Here is a 19,369-nt window from a genome sequence, read left to right as displayed (position 1 = left end):
ACGTCTATGTGAAATATCTGATTAGGATGGAGTACCTAGCCATCAAAGGCATTTTCTTTATTTGTTGGAAAAATAATTGCAACAAACGTTGCAACCCCAAAAGTGGGAATAATCGGGTGCTTTTAAAATATACCAATATTTCTGAAGGCTGGAGGTGATGGGAAGTTACTGTATTAGAAAACCCACAAGGAACAAAGAATAATTTCTGTCTTATGTTCCCACCACCAACAAAAGTCAGATATTTTTTTTCTATACAGAACAGAGGTAGTCTGGGAAAAACAGCTTGCACACAAAAAAGGTTGTTCTCTGCAGATAAGAAAATATTATATCGTCGTATCTTCTGATGCTTTTAAAAGTAGCTACAGCAAAATCAGATAGCAAAGGATTCTTGCTGTGATGCCTCATTACCACTTTTCATCTCTCCACGTTCAGAGCTGCCTGCAGTGGTTTATTGCTCTTATTAAAGCCCCACTGATTTCCCCTCCTGGTCTCCAAAATTCTACTCAAGTAGTTTGATTCCATCATGAACAGCTTCATTTTTTTTTTCAGTTTAAAACTTTCTCTCCTCAATTCACACAACACCAAGATTCCTTCCCGCCTAGCACATCAGCTCCTGACAAGACTTTTTATATATATATATATATATATTTAAAAAAACATCTGAAAATAACTGAAGCTAACACTAGCTAGAACAGGCATGCTCAGAAGACCAGACAATTGTGGGAAAAGATGGGTGGATTTGGAAGGAGGCAGCATCAGAAGAACAGGGAGGTAACTAAACTCTACTCTCTCTTCAGAAACGGCCCTTTCCAACAGAATCTACGTGCAGGGTCAGAACACCCCAGAGACACAAAAATAGTCATAATAAAAAAGACACGAAACTGCTAAAGAGCCTCTCAAGTTTCAGACATTAAGAAAAATCTTGAGTGATCCTAATTTTAATCCCTTTGAAATAAAAAAAATATGCTGGAGGATGATCAAATAAGAGGCCTCTGTCACTGTTTTTCTCTAATCTTGGAATTCAAAGCTTTGGTCTAGAGGATTTGCTTGATTCAGCAACTACAAGTCCTGCACAAAAACGCAACCTCCCTGAATTCTACCCCACCTTCCAGGGAGCCGCCCCCAACACGTTGCTTTAGCAGCCCTTGGTCTTCCACCCTTCTAAGGGCTCTGGTTCCCCCATCCCACAAGCAGCTTACCAACCCCAACTGGAGAGGGGGGCAGGGGCAGAGAAAATTATTGCATTCCCCATATCCCATGGGTCCAGATATGAAACACGCACATCTTTGTTTCTTCAGAACCGATGTATCAGTGTCTCTTTCTCCTGTTCTTTGCGTTTCAGCTCTTCTTTGTAACAGCACGAACAGAAATTCCCAGTCTCTGGATGTCCATAAAAACTGCAGTTGGGCTGTTTGCATTTGGTCTGCTGTACACTGTACAGCAGCCACGTTTTGCTTCGATCGCCCTGCACAACTTTCGGAGAGCTGCCGTCTGGCTCTGCGCATTCTTGATAGCCATTGCTGGACAGAACTGGGCGAGAAGAGCCCTCACAGTCCACCTCCACGTAACTAGGCGGCATGTCCATCTCTGTGGTACAGAAGGGCCCCACGGGCTGGGACAGGTGGGACCGGCTCTGGGCACACTGCCTGGGCAGCGTAGCGTAAGAGGGAAAAGGCGCACAGAGGCCTCCAGCAACTTGCCTTCGGCCATCTGGGTAAGTAGGGGGGGGATAGGTGCTTTCCACGTCGCTCATCATAGAAGGCCGGGGAATGGTGAAGACCCCCGAGTGGCCAGTGGAAAAACTGGATATTTTAGAACCCACTGTGGCCAGATCTGAGCTCTGGAGTCTATATGGCGGCAGGACTGGGTGGTCCACGGAGTTGAGCAGAGTCTCTTCTCCTTTGAGAGGATTGCCTTCTAAGTCCATCTTTTTGGCGGCTCCCCCGTTGCCCAGGGCCACCATCCTCTTCTCGGCTTCCTTTTGTTTCTGCTCTGCAGAGTAACGCTCCTCGGCATCCTGGAGATACCGCTGGATCATCTCCTCTTGGTACTGGTGCCGGTGACTGGTCTTCAGCTGACCGGCAAAGATGAACTTGCGCTCTCCTCCTTGCATAGCAGCTCGGAGGATGCTCAAACTCAACCGGACGTCGTTGCTGTATCTGCAGTTATCGGGCTGCTGTTCTGCAGCTGTCTTGGCTAGGCCCGACTTCTCCGGAACAGCTGAAACATCTCCGGAAGGTGCCTCTTCCTTACTGCCCTTCCTTATTTTTATGGAGCCTTTCTTTTTCTTCTCCACGGTCTCCCCTTGTCCGTTGCTCACCCCACCTTTGACTGTTCGGCTGTGCATCAGCCCGCCCATGTTTTTTTTTAGCTTGCTCCCTAGGGTTTTGCCAAAACTTCCAAGTTTATTGGCTACGGAGTCAGCCCGTTTCTTCTCCTTCTCCTTTTCCCGCTCTTTCTTCGCTTTTTCTTTCTCCTTCTCCTTACTGCTGGCCTTGCTGCCGCCACTGTTGCTGGCTGAGCTGCTGCAAACCGATTCCTTATCTGAATCCCCCGAATCTGCAGCGGATCGGACCTCGTCACCCGCAGAAGCCGTCGGAGACTCTGGCTGTGCAAGGGGCGCCTAGGGAAAGAAGGAGGGAGAGAGGCAGCACACGGCGGAGAAGGCGAGAACCTCTCCCCACCGCCAGGGAAAGGGGAGACCGGGGCCGCGTGGGAGGAGGCTGTTCCGGGTCATCTAGTTCTACAGCCAGGTGGGTCTGTCTTAAGAGTGGAGGGGCGCCTTTTCCAGAAAGAAAAGATGACCACGGCTCAAGTAAGGATTATACAATTGTGGACACTATGAAGACACGTTTTAGTGTATGGGTATCTTTAGTACATAAAACCCTTTTTAAATCATAGACCGAATGTAAGCTGAACAGCTCACGTCGCTTGCTAAACAAGCCACCTTTACAACATTAGCATAAAGGCCGGTTTCATCCAATTCTGCTTAGTGCAATTATTTTGTCTTCTTGAGAATAATGGATTTAAGTTGCAGAAAGGCAGATTCTCATTAAAAAAAAATTGAGGAAAAAAAAACCCTTCCTGAAATTAATAACGGTTTAGGGATAGTGAAAGCAACTGTCAAGGGGAGGATGGGATACGTTCACGCGGAGGCTGAGCAGCCATTAGTTGAGGGTGGTTTAAGGTGGACCCTTGTACTCAGCAAGGGTTGGTCTCAACAGCTGAAATAATCTAAATCTAGAATTCTATGATTCTAGGCAGGACAGGAAAATAATTTGGAACGTGATTCCATTAATATTTTTTTTACCTGCGTGTCACAAGACAAGGGGATCCACTTTACATTCATGTAGCTGTGCAGCAAATTCAACTTGGCTTCCAGTGAAAGTGTCACACTAAACAGGCAGGGCCATGTCAAAAACAAAAGCAAAATGAAGCCACGGAGTTAAAATCAGAAGTCCCAGTTCCTGGATCTTATAGAAATTCCAAGTATGAAATAACATTTCCAATAAATAATACCCTGGAGAGATTATTGTAGGTTTCAAAATACGAGTATTAGATATCCTCACTTTTTTCCACTCTAATTCATATTTCAAAAGACTGCCAATATGTCGTCGGCAATTTTCCCTTTCCCAACCTAACGGCAAGGGCAGAAAGTCAGGAGTCAAGGGGGTTCAAATGGTTTATTGGTAGCCAACACACTCTACAACAGAGGTAGTTAACCTTGGCTTTTTTATGACTCGTGGACTTCAACTCCCAGAATTCCTGAGCCAGCCAAGCTGGCTCAGGAATTCTGGGAATTGAAGTCCACGAGTCATAAAAGAGCCAAGGTTGACTACCCCTGCTCTACAAGAATCTGACCTGCTAATGGTCAAAGCAAATTGGTGTTAAAGTCAAGCGGAATTCAAGGTGGGCTGGACTTAGATCCCTGGTGGGCGCAAGGGACTCACGGCTGATGATACGCTAGAGCCCTCCCTCCCTCCCTCTCTCGGGCTCAGCCTGGTCATCTCCTACACCTAACCTCTCATCTCTTGCATGACCCTTTACACCTTCCATTTCTTACTCTTCTTTACCAAGACCTGTTTCTCTGAAGGTGTGTTTGTCCTCCCATACTCCTTTCAAGCTCCAATCCGAAATGCAAAAAATGTAGAAACTCCAACATTTCTTCCAAACCGAGCTCTCCTTTTAGTTACCTTGCCAATTTGACGTTATCATTGTCATCTTTATCCCACTCCCAATCTTTCCCAGGATCCACTGCGAAGTGTACCGGAAGCAGTTTGTGTTCAGAGTCTGTCAGAGGGACCACAGCTAGGTTGAAAAGAAAAAAAGGAAAAAAAAATTCCTTAAGGTCCCCCAAAACAGAATTTGGACTCGGGAAGGCAGAAAAACTACCAGCTACGAGGGGATCACAGAATGCTCCGCCTGATGTTTTTACAAGATCCAAGACAGGCCGCAAGGTCAGAAGGAAGGCAACAACGAGAGCCGCAGCCCCTTTTGTGCGCACCTTGTTCCTTGATGGGCTCCTTTTGCTCCATGGACACCAGGGCAGAGAAATGGGCTTGATCGTAGGCCAGAACCAGTGGGGAACGATGGCACTTGCTGGCAGGAACTTCCAGAGGCAAATAAATGCCACCAAAGGGGATAGGAGCAAACGCTGGAAAGGAGAAAGACGACTCCGGTGAAAACACATTCCTCAGTTCCCAGCACGGAGAGAATGGGTGCATCCAGCAGGGAGTTCCCCGGGGGGGGGGGGAGTTGGCGAAAAAGGTCAAGAGAGGGAAGGACTGACATTTTGTTTGTTCACCCAAATAACATAACGAGACAGAAGAAACTGCTTTTGTGATCTATTCTGTGTTTTGCGCTTTTCCTGGAAGGTTCTAAGAATTATACATGAGCTCCATGCAGGCTACCTCAACAGCCTATCACAGAAGCTTCCCTCTGTTCGCCAGAGTTACTACTTTATTTATTTATTTATTTATTTATATTTAAATTTATATGCCGCCCTTCTCCCCATGGGACTCAGGGCGGCTCACAGCATATTAAAACATTGTACAAAAAATTTTTTCCCCTGCTAAAAACCAATTAAAATCCAAATATTGGTAGCTGTGGCTCTTTAAAATTGTTTAAAAATTGTCCCTATTTAAAACTCACCTTGGGGTATTTTTCTTTCCAAATAAGAAGCATGCTGAAAACAGCAGCTGGCAGTACCAAGGCAGATCACAGCCGCGCTTTCTTAACGCACCTCACTGCGCCCTTACCTTCTCCTCCAGAATCTCGCAACATAGTGTCTGCCACAACCACAATGGGCCTCTTCAATACATGGGAAAGGACAAAAACGTGGAACTCTTCCAGGCTCTCATACACAGGCTCCTCAGATCCTTCGACCCTGAAGAAAACAAAACAAAACAAAACGGGGGCGGGGAGATGACCAAACGTTCAACGTTCTGCATACTGAATCACCGTATCCTATACGCCCCTTCCCTGTGTCACTCAGAACGAGGCAGGCATCCTATGGATTGGAGCCAGCAGCCCTGCGAATGAGGGTTGGCCTATTATAAACACATTGCCAAGACACACTCATGAATTGCCGTTCTCTGGGAATTCACATAGGTGACCTGGGCAGGCACCTTCAAAAACAAGTGCGTTTATTTCCCATTTGAGCATCTTTGACTTCTGCCTAGAAACTTAACTGACTACCACGGTACCTGCTACAAGAGATCTCCATCCTGGTTCCCGCGTTCAGGATCAACGGAGCTTTTTAAGGACCCGTAAAGTATCCCCCATCTCCCGACCCGGAAGCCCCGGGCACTGCCGTGTTTTGTTCAGTGGAAAGTCCTACTTACCCTCCACCGTTCCCGCTGTTGGTGCCGTAATGCATCCGTGGCTCACTCGAAGCCAGTTTGATCAGCTCATTCCACTCCTTCTGCCATTCGTCCTCTGTGTACACGAGGCCAGACTGTAATGGTGGCAGAGACAGTGAAGAGAGTAAGAGATCTGCATGCAAACAGAAACATCTTCTCTCGATCGTCCTACGTTAGAGGGGCTTCTTGGAGATTATTCCCTGGGATTGGCTGCTGCGTTTAGAGGAGAGAGACACCACCCCACCAGCGTCTGAGAGGAGCGAGCGAGCGAGAAAGAGAGAGAGAGAGAGAGAGAGTTGGGTTCCCAAAGGGAAGCAAGGCTTGAATCCCAGACTCGGGAATCCCCTTTGCTGAGCCAGGCCTGGCCTCACCCGTTCTCAAAAGGCCACTCCAAATCATTTACCTCTTTGTTTTGCTGGGTCTGCTGCCACCTCCAGCGTCGCTTCAGAGCCTCCCTCTCCACCCCTCTGTCCATCAGGGCATAAAGGCATTTGCGCAGCATCAGATCCCTGTCGTGGAAACCCCACATACCTGGAGGTGGCAAGGAGGAAATAAGAAACGGCCTCCTTTGAAGGCAGGTTTTAGTGGGCCGGCTGGGCCCCATCCCATGTCCGATTGGACCTATGTCGTCACATGCTTGCTTTGATTTTGGTTTACAGCATTGGTGGCTTGCAATATTCAGAAGGAGGAGGAGGAGGAGGAGGAGGAGGAGAAGGAGAAGAAGAAGAAGAAGAAGAAGAAGAAGAAGAAGGAGAAGAAGAAGAAGAAGAAGAAGAAGAAGAAGAAGAAGAAGAAGAGGAGGAGGAGGAGGAGAATAATAATAAAATAATAATAATAATAATAATAATAATAATAATAATAATAATAATAATAATAATAATAATAATAATAATAATAATAATAATAATAATAATAATAATAATAATAATAATAATAATAATAATAATAATAATAATAATAATAATAATAATCTGGGACGTGGAGCCTGAGGAAGAAGATTCAAAAGGCTACTCAAACTGACTCTGTGGAAACTGAAATATTTGTCACTTTGGCCAGGAAGCCATAAACATCATAAGCCCTTGCTTATGAAAGAAAAAAAAAAAAGGAAGCCGGGGGGGGGGGGAGGCAGCTGCTTAGCAGCCGAAGGCATGCACAGAGTAAATTTGTACGTTTTTACGACTGAAAGGCCTTACCTAGTGATGCAGCATGAAGCAGGCAATTTCCGTCACCCGTTGTTGCCAAGGGAAGCAGCCTCTGACAGCTGGGATCTACGTTGGCCCACCAGTTCAGACGACCTAGGCAAGGGGGGGATAGATGTGTGTGTGTATATATATATACGTACTGAATACAAACACATGCTCTACATTTGAGAGTTTGTGGGCTGGAGCATTTCAGGCACACCCTGCTATCTTCTGCTACCTGGCCTCACTTCTGCATTTAAAGAGTCGCTCCTTGAATATTACGGAAAGAAAGGAGAACCTCTTAGGAGACTCGCCAGCCACCGCAGCTACTTGAGAGATAAAAGAGGTGACAGGAAAGAAAGACTTGGCCGGACCTTAAAAAAACCAACTGGAAATGAAGGAGGTTACTGCATTACTGTGCATTGCTGCGTCCTCCGGCACACACAGCCAAGCACCCTGCAATGTTGGAGAGCGGGAGGATTAGCCGCAACCCGACCAAAGCAATCTTTGCCTTATAACTAGAACCAAACTTCTGATCTTGCCTTAAATATGGCAATAATCACCCCCAGCTTCCTTTTTTTTAAAAAAAAAAAAAAGGATGAAAGAAATATCAAAAGGTCAGCAAGATGGGCAAAACAGCATTTCTCAAGAACAACTCAATCCTACGAGAAGGCTCACAACAAGAGAGCCTTTTGATTAGAAGGATTAATCACAGGTAAAAGCTTTGCATTCCCTGGAATGGCACACTTAACAGGCTGGAGATCAGCAACCATTCCTCCCTCCCTCCCACCTCCAAGAGAAAAGATCTGACTCTGTGAGGGAAACACACAGGGTGGGCCCTGAGCCAGCGTTCGTAAACGGGCAAGCCACTTCCCATGTCGGTGGCATGCAGCACAGCCCCGTCCCACCCTGTCACTGAGCAGCAGAACTTTAAAGAGCAACCGAGATAAAACCAAATCTGAGAAAAGCAAAAACACTGCTCACTGCAAAAGGGTTTTTTAGAATTTTGGCTATTTCTTTTGGATATATCATCTTTTTTTCTGCCTCAGTTTCCCTCCCTCCCCCTCTCTTTCTCTCATTCTCTCTCTCAGACACACACACTTGCATGGGTACTAGAGGCTTACATCATTGTCTTCCTAAGCAACAGCAGATTGTGTCTGAAAGCAACATAAAGGCATTCCTGTTGGCACTGATCTCCCAAGCCTCACAGCCAAGAAGCTGCCTGGACACGTTTTCCAAGTTGGACAGTTTTAAAGTCCAGGTAACCTTAAATCGTGTCACCTTAAGGGGGGTAAGTCAGAAGACACTGCGATGAAGGGAAGCCCCAAGTGATTCAGGAGATTTGTGATTTATTTTTTCCCCCATTTTTTATTAAATTAAAAACAGATAGGGATGGAGGTAAAGAGAGACTCCCCTCCCAGCTTTCTTACATTTAAAATTATACGACTCATGAGGTAGTCATTATTTTCAGGGGGAAAAGTTACCTTTCTGCAGCTACTCACCACAAATAGGGGGGGGAGGGTTTATATTAATCCTTGGACCAGTCTGCAGCACTAACCAATTTAAATTTTGTTGGGAAAGTGCATTGATTCCCCGAATTATTATGAGCCTTTTAGCAAAGATCCCAGGAAGACGTATAAAATGTGACGCTGGCTATTAATGTAGGAGAGATTGTGGACATTTCCAGAACGCGTATTTTTTTTTCCTCTTCTTAAGTTCTGAGAATTCCGCAGTGTGCTGCCATTTTCCAATTTTCCCAGCCCTCAAAACACATCCTAACAGATCAAAGGAAGAGGAACCAGAGCGAGCATTACTAGGCCAACGCTGAATTCTAAACTCTGAACCTCCACAGAACGTGGAACGTGCTTTAAGTCAGCCTGGATGGAAAAGCAAAGACGCTTTTTGATATATGAGGGGATTCTATGGGGAATTTTGAATGAAGGTGCACTGGGACTTAGCCGTGCCCTCGGCCTGTACTCACCGGCCTGCTCCAGGGCCACCAGCATGGACTGCTCGATGAGATCCCGCTCGATGAAGCTCCGGAAGTCCTCGTTGTAAACGTTCAGGTTAGGCAGCTGGAAGGTGCAGATGGGCATCTCCAACAGATGCTCGCTGCTGCCACTGCTGGTGCCGCCATTGCTGGAGACGTGGGAGCGAGCCAGCGAGACGATGGTGGAGCTGGCGTGGGAAATGCCTCGGGACAAGCGCTTCTCTGAAAGCAGAAGAGGAAGTGACAGCCGGCTGCAGAGGCTGCGTCATCGTCCTCTCCTCACTGGAGCAGGAACTCAAAACACAGGGAAAAGTCACCACGTTCCAGGCGCCGACTTGCTGTCCTTGGGATGGCAAATCGCGCCTCTATCCACAGACCGACCTTTTTCAGCATCAGGAGAGCCTTTTACCTTGAGTTATATCATCTTGGCGCTGCAGCTGTGGCCGGACGCTCCGGGCGATCTCCTTCTCCACAAATTTAAAAGTGCGACCATCGTTGAAGGAACGGGGCAAGACCCCGGCATGGACCTGCCTCAGCTGCTCAAAGTCATTCAGTGCAGCATTCAAGTCCCAGTTTTTCCCTAGGAAGACGAAGCCAGTCTAAGCAGGTTTTAAAAAGCCAACCCAATTTCCTCTTTTCCTTCGTAAGAAAATTTGGGGATCCTCCTCGCCATCTAAAGGAAATTTCCCCGCTCTCAGCCTTTCATCTCTGCTTTCTCTAATTTTTTTAGAAACAGATGCGTTCCCTTTTCTGAGCAGACCCATTCAGGGAATCTCATAAGCATCAGTATTTCACTGGATGTGAGGCTTATAGGAGACCCCCAACTATGGAATAAAATCCTATAACAGACCTCAAGATGGAGAGCTTTGGGGTGAGCTGGGGAACAACACAAAATGTAGATAATCATATAAACTGCTAGGTGGGGAGTGGCATTTTCTGAAATGAGCATATTATTTTGCAACTCAAAAAATGGATAACTAAGAGGCAAGACGTGAAGGTAGCAGTAAAAAAAATAAAAACAACTGAAGTTTTTTTACCTTCAAGCAAGTCTCTTGCCAATCCTGGCTCTGCCCCAGTTGAGCGAACAAAATCCGAGAGGACCACATCCATATCCAGGGTGATGCGATCATGAATTCCTTGCAGGCGACTGGAACCGCTGGGACATCTAACCGGGACAGTTTTTCATTCTAGAAGAAGAAAAAGAGAAGATTGCAGTTTGGCTGATTGCCACAAAGAGTGACTTTCAAGGCCATCCGAGAGATTTGCCAGTTTGACTCAATGGGAGGCCGATGGAGTTTGCACCCTCACAGCCTTGTCTCCCTGACCCCATCCACAGAGACCTAAACCCTGCCTGGCAGCATGAAATTGAAACAGTAAGGGGGCGGTTGGAAGGCCTCGGCCTTCGGAGGCAAGGCCTTGCGGATGGGCCTCGGAGTCTGGCTCTCCCACTTAGGGCTCTGAGGGGGGTGGTCTGCGCTGGTCCTGGCTGACGGTAGATTCCACCCTCGTAGGTCTTCACTTTCTAGCTAATCTTCGTTAATTTGAATTGTTTTTATTATTTACCTTTTATCTTTTTTTGTAAGCTGCCCAGTGGTTATTTCAACAGTTAGGTGGGCGGCGTATCAATGTAGTCAACAAATACTTAAGCCAGCAACAGCTGACTTTTCTCCCCAAGGCAGGCCCAGCTCCACTCCAGGTAAAAGACCGCCCTTATCACTTCCGGATAAGCATTGGCATTTTGCACAAGCCGCCTGCCAAGGGTCAGTATTAACCATTGCTGCCATCTGCCCTCAGCCTTCAAGTTGGGGAACAAACCCTAACAAACTTCTAAGCATCTTGATTTTAGGTGCTTCCCATCTGCCCACCCTCAAAGACGGCCTCCAGACAGATAAGCAGAAGAAGCACTCCGGCTTAAGGATTCCTAACGGATCCCTAAAGATCACCCTGACAATTCCAACCTTTGTTCTTCAGCCAGGCCCAGCAGTAACTTCTCTGCTGTATCAGAGAGATGAAAACAAGAGGGTAGAGATCCCTTTGCAAAGAATCCACTGGGCTGGCCTTTGTCACGCCTGACTTGCTACATCCCTGGATCAAAAAATAACACCTCAAATGACTGACATTTTTTTTAATATGTGGTAGGTACACAGAGGAGATAGGAACCTGCCAAAACGTTTAGATCTCTAAACAGAATAACATGGAAAAGGCATGACTTTCCTTAACTTGAACATGCACAATAATTATATTTTAATCTGATCTATAGGAGGTGAACAAACCACCATTCCCCATGACTTAGCAGGGGACAAAGCCATGCCCTAGATAGTAGCAGGACATCTGAAGCTGCTAGTAGTACGTTGTTCTGAATGCCGAGGCCAAGAGAGCAAGAATGCCCCCTGTGCCACGGTGCGTGATACCCCCCCCTTCACATGGGCAATGCTCTTTTGCTACCTACCTAGAACATACACAATGGTGAAAAAAAAAGTGCTATGTGGAACAAAGCAACAGATTTTGGTGGATGTAGGAGAGTAAGCTGTGCCATTCCCTGTAATATTTTTTTCCACTGAGGAAAAGGAATTGTTACCAATACGAAGCGTGGAGCTCTATCTTTTAGGATGGATAATAGGAGAAGTAAAAGGAAAGTAGAACTGGGCCACCTCGCCTTAAAAGTCGGTTAGGCAAAACATCAGGTTGACTTTTAAACAGAGGACAGTCTAAGAGGCCAGTAGGAGAAGATACGGGAGAAGTTCTTAATAATAGATAATTTCCCCATCTTTAAAACCAGGTATTACTATCCCTGGGAAATTCAAGAAGAGTGATCTGCTGTTGAAAGGAACATATCTTTCTGTTATTGTGCTAAAGTCTCTAGTCTTAATTCACCTTCCAATCAGAAACAAAGCCAGCCAAAGCAAGGAAGGAGTCTTCAGTAACCTGCCTGAATGCTGTATAAGCATGGCAAGTGACTGTATTTATTTACCAATTACCTCTGAAGAAAAGGCAACAAAAAATCAAGTAACTGCACACAAACCCATCCTTTGCAGCAGGCAAGCTTGGAAACTCAATGTATGTATGATATGTATCATCAGTCCTGTGATGATGTAATTTATTTCCTTCCTTCCTCCCTCCCTCCCTCCCTCCCTCTCTGGAGCAAGTTATTCACCTCACGTTACACCTCCCCCTAGAACTCCAGGAGGATTTCTGGGACCCTGCATGACTTCGGCAACTACACCCCGATATTCTCACCTCTATTAAGTGGATTCAGAGGCTCCAAGGAGTTCATTTTTTTGCAGAGGTGCATAGTAGGGAAAGATTCCTGCCATATCAGAACAGTCCCACCTAAGCACACATAAAGAGAAACGTGCCCAAAGACACGCGGGAGATCGGCCTAGCCTATTCCAAAGAAGAAACACTGAAACTTTTCATATGAACAGCAGAGGTTAAATTGTGTACTTTGGAATGCCGCACGGCAGTGGGAAAGAAATGGACTGCTATTCTTTGTAACAAGAATGGAATACACATCATTTCTCACCAGCAACTGTAGTTTTAAAGACAGAGAAGCTATGCCAAATAATTATTATATACATTTTTTTAAAAAGTGAGTGACTAAAGGCCACTTATATAATAAAAAATGGGTGCAGGAATGTTTGCTCATGGAATTCCAGCTGCATGTTCCAACCTACCTGTGACTATATAAATCAGTATACGATTAAAAGATTTGTGGATCACATTTTATGACTCCATATAGGGTGGAGAAGTCCACACCCCATTGGGTCCAACTTCATAACTTAACCTCTGCATCACAAAGGGGAAACGATACACGTTTGTCAGGTTTTCTTCAACTTGGCCAAAATTGTGTATAAATTGTGAATATTTCCCCTCACCTTCCATGCCAAAAAGCAGGCACAATGTAAAATGGAAAGTACTGCCAAATGTTTTCCATTTATTCTAGTTTTCAATTCTAGTTACTGAATCTTATGTTTTTAATAACCAAAATAGATTTACTTATTGCCTCCTAGGCAGCAGACAGGCGCAAGATGAAATCTGGTCTTGAACACTACTCAGAAATACATTTCTTGGTTAAGCCCACAAATCATTTTGCCTTCTCTCTCTCCTTATCCCAGTACATCAGACATAGCCTGGCCCAAATGTGTATGTGTGTGGGGGGGAGTGTTTCCATTTACAGTCCCTTGCCATGAATGGGCCTCTATTTTTAAATCCATCTCCCAGCAGTGAATTGCAGATTTAATTGATCCCTTGCAAATAATTTAGCAATGCACTGTGCAGCCCTCCCAATACAAATATTCGCCTTCATTGTAATCCCATTGCTTTCCAACCTTCAGCCACAAAAAATGTTCCCAGTCATGCAGCATTTTAACTCCAATGCATGTATAATCCAATAGCCAAACAGGATACAGTTTTATAAACCAGGAGATCCTTAACAGTCAAATATGTTTATACGCGTTTAAGATGGCTACTAACTTCCTGAGGACCTAACTGTGAGGTTTGCTTTTTAACAATAGCTATTTCTGAGCTTTGAAAAGATTCTTGACAGGCAGAAAACTAAGTACTGTTTTTTTTCTCTCTTACTTTTCTGCAGGAAAAATGACTGGAGAGGTTGTATCTTATCCCAAATTCCTATGCACCAAATGTAGAAGAGGCTCTTTCATAGAGGAGAATTCTAGAGAAATTCACTTCCGCTGTTTAAAAAGGTGAGGAAGAATTCCCTAACAACTGAAGCTTGTATCCCCCAAAGCAAGTTACATCAAGTTCATGGCTTCTTCACATACACACACGCAAAGCTGCACGGGCCATAGCCTTGAAAGAATGTTGCTTGAGAAAGGAAAGATGATGCACAAAGTTGTATCATAAATATGGGCCAAACAATTTCAATATGTACTATAGCTCCGATCTAGCCAATGTTAAAGTAGTTGGGCCAGGAGAGGCTAAAGACGCCATTCATAGTCAGGTTGCAAATCATTTTGGTTTAATATGTGTGTCAACATCCTAAACAACCTGTTGCCTAAATTCCAATCTTCAGGCCATTAACTCTTCCATACCGATTAGTACATAAAATGAGTATTCCTCTGTTATGTGCATTCAGTTATTGGCAACTATAATTTGTAGGGAAGATAGCGAGCAGCATGGATAAAAATAAACTTAAAACTAGATGACCAACTAAAAATGCAGATACTTGGAACAGTACCTATGAAAGAGAACATCACCAATGCAACCCAATGCACATAAGGCACCAGTAAAAGTATGTAACACATCTTTAAATCGATATGCATATTTATCAGCCAGATTCTTGGCTGTTTAATGTAAGTCAAATTAGAATACATATTTTTTTAAAAAGTAAAGCCTTCATTAATACCTTAGTTAGTGAATATCTATCTATCTATCTATCTATCTATCTATCTATCTATCTATCTATCTATCTATCTATCTATCTATCTATCTATCTATCTATCTATCTATCTATCTATCACCCATCTCACAATAACTAAAAATGCTTGGCAATCTTCCTAACTAAAAGAAATATATCCAGACGATTGTATTTTTATGATTATGATCATGATTTATCACTTGCTGTTCATATGTGCACTGAGAGCTTATGCACCCAAGACAAATTCCTTGTGTGCCCAATCACACTTGGCCAATAAAGTTTGATTCGATTCGATTCGATTCTCCCTATCCCTATCCTCATTCCATTCCAATTCTTGACATCCATTCAGCCAGTAGGAAATGCTTTCTGGATGCCCAATCTAAAACTCTCCCCGCATTCCATCAGAGAGGGTGTTTTACTATGAGGGCACCCTCATGGAAAAGCCTTGTTTTCTTAGTAAAGGAAAGGATGGAGCAAAATAGGCAGCTACTCTCCTGTGTGAGAAATAGTAGGCCTCTCCTCAGTTTTGCTGGGGAAGGGGGCAGAAGGGTGCTGCTGCCCTCCTTTCCTGCTTGAGGTGCTTCCTGGATGCACTGGAAAAATGCTGGATGCCACAAGGGGCTTGGCTCTCAGGACCCCTGGTAACAAAGGTGTCCTTCTATGGAGGCCTGGACTCCTTCCCTTGAGGGGCAGCTGGGCCCAGGGACTTTGCAAGACAAGAGGGATTCCAAGATAAGAGCTATTACACAGCTGGATCCACAGACCTCTTCCATTTGCCTCTGGCATACAAAGGTAGACACAAATCTGCCATTCAGCTTAAGTGGCCATCTGTACCAAACATTCTTCTTCCACAAAATAAGCACTAAACATAAGCATTAACAGATATTTTAAAAAAAACTCCAGATACTTCACACAACCTTCACTGACCGCTCCTAGGAATTTTGAACGGTAATTCCTAACTCTGTACAGTACTGTTATTTTACAAAACATGCAGGAAAGTCCTCACTGCTTGTAGAAATTTCTGTTCTATGAGGTGGAGGAGTCAGCACACAAATGGCTGAAATTCTTGAGATTCCAAAGCCCCACCAAATTCTCATCCTCCACAGTCAAAGTCGTAGAGATGCCTCCCACTTCGGCATTTATTCTGTCTTGAATGGTAAAATTAAGTAGCGAATGCTTTCAGCCTTTAAACGGTTCAAGGTGGAGGAGCCGAGAATAAAGCAGTTTCTCTGTGGTACTATATCACCATCCGTCCACCTGACTAAGGCTTATCAGTACACTGCTGCTTTCTTGGGTTCTTGGCAGAGGCTGGATCAATAATATACTAAAGGGTCCGATTAGAAGACTGCTGCCAGAAACACAAAAGGGCAGCCAAGATCAGAATGGGACCAAGCAAATATTCAGAACAGATGGCCGCGCTGATTACATCTAGGGTTGAGCCTACTCACAGACAAGCTAGTCTTCAAGCAAGATCAGAGGTTAAAGTGAAAGTTGATGGGTCACCTCAACTGCTCCAAAAATCACCACTGGCCTCACAGAAAGAGGAAGATGTATTGACTCAGAACCCACACTTTACCCTCTGAATGAAGCAAATACAAACAAGAAAGGAAGTCGGACCATCCAGGATCTCCATGAAATCCCTTGTGGAGAGGTTAACTTAAGGACAGAGGACTCATCACAGTTCTGGCTCTGCCCTGTCCCGCCTGCCTGTGGATTCACCAGACAGCTGGAAGGGCCCTACAACGGGGGGCCCAAGGATCTCAGTTTTCAGCACTGCAGGCAGAGTCAAACCCAGAGCAAATGGACCTAGGTCAGCAGAGGTTGGAGCCGGCATGCCTTGGTGCAAGGAAGCTGCTTGAGCCTTTAGGACAGTGATGGCGAACCTTTTAGAGACCGAGTGCCCAAACTGCACCCCAAAACCCACTTATGCATCATCGGGTGCCGGGTGGGTGTGGCCCATTGGCTGGGTGTGGCCCATTGGGTGGGCGTGGCTGTGGTGGTAACAGCAGACTGAGTGGTACTAAAAAGTTCAATCAATCAATTTCAACTTTGCAAGATCTTTTTTTTCCCCCGAGGTTGAAATTTACAGATTGAACCTTTTTTTTTTTTTTTTTTTGCACATGGCAGCGGAGGCCTAAAGCGAAAAGATTTTATAAAACCCAGCTGAAGGCCTAGGACTGGGGTGACGGTGCGCGTGCCCACAGAGAGGCCTCTGAGTGCCGCCTCTGGCACCTGTGCCATAGGTTCGCCACCACTGCTTTAGGAGAACGAATGGCTGTCATCCTTCAGCAGCAGGGCACAGGATGCAGAACAGCCCCAATCCTGGTTCTACCGTGGGTCTGGGTGGGAAAGGCTGCACTGCTCCAAACCTCGGGAGCCAGCCAGCCAGCCACCCACCCCTGTTCAGTGCCAAAGCCAGGCTGAGCTGGCTAGATCAGCACTATGACTCACTGCAAGGAAGTCCCTGGCACGGTCTTTTTCTTTCAGAAAGGCTCCTGGGATAGGCAGACTGCTCAGCTGAAGAGCATGCCCTGCGTAAAGGCTTGGCTCTCTTAAAGACACCAGGTCTTTCCTAAGCAGGCTTTGTGCTCCCACAACCAGGTCTTTCCTAAGCAGGCTTTGTTTGGACGGGCGTGTTCTGTGCCAGAGGAACAGGGCTCGACTGGCAGGCGCTCACCTGCCAAAGGCACAGAAATCTTCCTAGACGAGCCCCGCGGATTTCATCACATCCCTCGCGATCAAAGGCTGCAGGAGTCAAGAAACACAACTCCTTGCCCAGAAGACTCGTGCTTTGCTTTGCTCCCAGGAAGACGGAGGCAGGCGAGAGAAAAGAGGCCAAGTGCCCGGGCAGGGACTGGGCACATCCAGGGCTTCATTTCCCTCCTTCCCTCCCTGCCTCCCTTGAAGACTTTCCCACTTCCAGTAACGGCACCGTTGCAAGGACTCCTCTAATCTAGGAGTCAGCGTTCACACGCCGGAGGAAGATCCGTGTCGCGCACCCCCCCCTCCCCCGCGCAGCCTCCCCTCCCCCCTGGGCGGAAAGGCGGCCCCGGCCCTCCCGAAGCGAAAGTGCGGAGGAGGCCCGGGAGCTTAGCCGGAGTCTTCCCCGGCCGAGCCCGGGGGGGGAAGCCGCCAGGCGACGAGCGGCCCGGAGGCGCCCCAGCCCCGACGACCGCCGGATCCATCCGATCCCGGGCGGAGAAGGCTCCGGCAGGGAAGGTGGGTGGGTGGGTGTGGCCGGTGGGCCCCGGACGGGCGTCGCGGCGGCGGCGGCGGCTCTCTTACCCCGCTCGTCCTCGGCGGCCGCCGCCATCCCGGCTCCGAGGAGGGCCCAGACCGGGAGGCGGAACCTCGGCCGGATGGCCTCCCGGAGACCGACCGGAAGGAGCGGGGGGGGGGCAGGAGGAAGAAGAAGAGGGCGGCGGCGCCCCTTTTCCGCCCGATCCAGGCCCCGCTCGCCCGGCCTCTCTCTGCGCGTGCGTCGCTGGAGCGTCCCCGGCTCTCTCTCTCTCTCTCTCTCTCTCGCCCCGGAACTCCGGTGCGCTGGATCCTCTGTTTCGCCCGGAGGTGTTTCTCGGATGCCACCGGCCAATCTCGCGCGCCCGGGCCGTGAAGGGGGGGGGCTGGGGGGGATTCGCCCGCCCCGCAGCCGGGAGGGAAGGGCTCGTGGCGGACCCCCCCCCCCGCTCGCCCGTCTGCTTCCTCCGGCTCTCTGCGGGCGCCCCTTCCTCCCGACTCGGGGCAGGGGCTTCCGGGAACGCGGCGCCCAGGGCGGGAGCAACCTTGGCTCTTTTATGACTCGTGGACTTCAACTCCCAGAATTCCTGAGCCAGCATGAGGGAAACTTTGGCCCCCTCATGACTGGTGGACTTCAACTCCCAGAATTCCTGAGTCAGCCATGGCTCAGCTTGGAAACCTCTCCCTTTCCCCTCAGCATGGCTGGCTCAGGAATTCTGGGAGTTGAAGTCCACCAGTCCTAAAAGAGCCAAGGTTGCCTACCCCCGAGCTAGAGCCATCCGGGACAGGGGAAGGGGCCGCGGAGGAGAACGCCGCTCGCGGGGAGGCGTCGTTAAAGAGAGGGCTGCGGTCCGCCTCCCAACCCAAGGGGATTCCTCCACGGGTGCCTTTCCCCACCTTAGGCTCGGCCAGCTTTACCCAAACTAACCTCGTCGGCAGGACCTGTTCTCGGGGATGCGTACTGAACCGGTTGACCTGCCGGCCGGTTCCCTAGTAGTGAACCCTGGGATTCAGTGGGATAGGCCGCGTTACGATGTTTGTGTGGACTTTTATGTGGCTGCTTTTCCAGAAGCGTTGGATGCAGCGCCATACAACTGACTAGCACTGGTGAGATTACCTAGTTTGGGTAATGAAACGTCTGCAACAGAAACAATCCAGCTCAGAGAGCACCGAGGACCCCGATCCTTTCCTCTCTGTTACCTCTCTTTTAATGCAAAAAAGTTAGCTGGCACACAGTGATGCAAAAGTGCAAATCCAGTAACCAAACTGCATAAATTTTGTAAGTGCCGTGTTACTGCCGAGCAAGTGGCAAAAGTGAGCTTTCAGATAATATAGTGCTGTACGGATGAGTATACCTGCCTTCATCAGAACTGCGGACAGGTACCTTTTCCTGCATGAATGAGTGCACAGGCATTGTAACTAAGGAGGACATCTGCCCAAAAGATACACCACATAATATTTGGAGTCATATTCCGTGACTAATATTACATTGCTTTAAAATAGTGAAAATGTACATTACAAATATATTCATATTCACAGTCAACTTCTTCCTCAAGCATTCAGAAAAATAATTAAAATGCTTACTTCATTTCCTGAAAACAACAAGGCCTCAACTTGGGTGAACCTCCAGAAAAAGAAAGTTCCGGAGCAGAGGATTCTTTGCTGTTTCACACGGCTCTTCTCAAGAAGAAGAAATAAATCTTGGTCTCAGGACCTCAGTGCT

The 19,369-nt window shown here is 47.1% G+C and overlaps 1 protein-coding gene across 1 annotated transcript; it reads right to left on the bottom strand.

Annotated features, from left to right (window-relative positions):
* Nucleotides 1-959: 959 nt before the first annotated feature.
* OTUD7B (OTU deubiquitinase 7B) lies at nt 960-17,722 on the bottom strand. The gene is made up of 12 exons (XM_015818762.1): nt 17,695-17,722; nt 10,070-10,213; nt 9,442-9,612; nt 9,024-9,254; nt 7,055-7,156; nt 6,265-6,392; nt 5,844-5,956; nt 5,259-5,386; nt 4,505-4,654; nt 4,194-4,308; nt 3,311-3,395; nt 960-2,623 (listed from the first exon to the last, which is right to left on the bottom strand). The coding sequence occupies exons 1-12, from the start codon at nt 17,720-17,722 to the stop codon at nt 1,295-1,297; spliced, it is 2,724 nt and encodes a 907-aa protein (XP_015674248.1). The 3' UTR covers nt 960-1,294.
* Nucleotides 17,723-19,369: the final 1,647 nt, after the last annotated feature.

This window comes from Protobothrops mucrosquamatus, unplaced genomic scaffold, assembly GCF_001527695.2.
Source record: "Protobothrops mucrosquamatus isolate PMUCROS unplaced genomic scaffold, P.Mucros_1.0 scaffold787, whole genome shotgun sequence".
Classification (NCBI taxonomy): Eukaryota; Metazoa; Chordata; class Lepidosauria; order Squamata; family Viperidae; genus Protobothrops; species Protobothrops mucrosquamatus.
The sequence above is the reverse complement of the archived record's forward strand: the minus strand, read 5'-3'. Positions and strand labels throughout refer to the sequence as shown.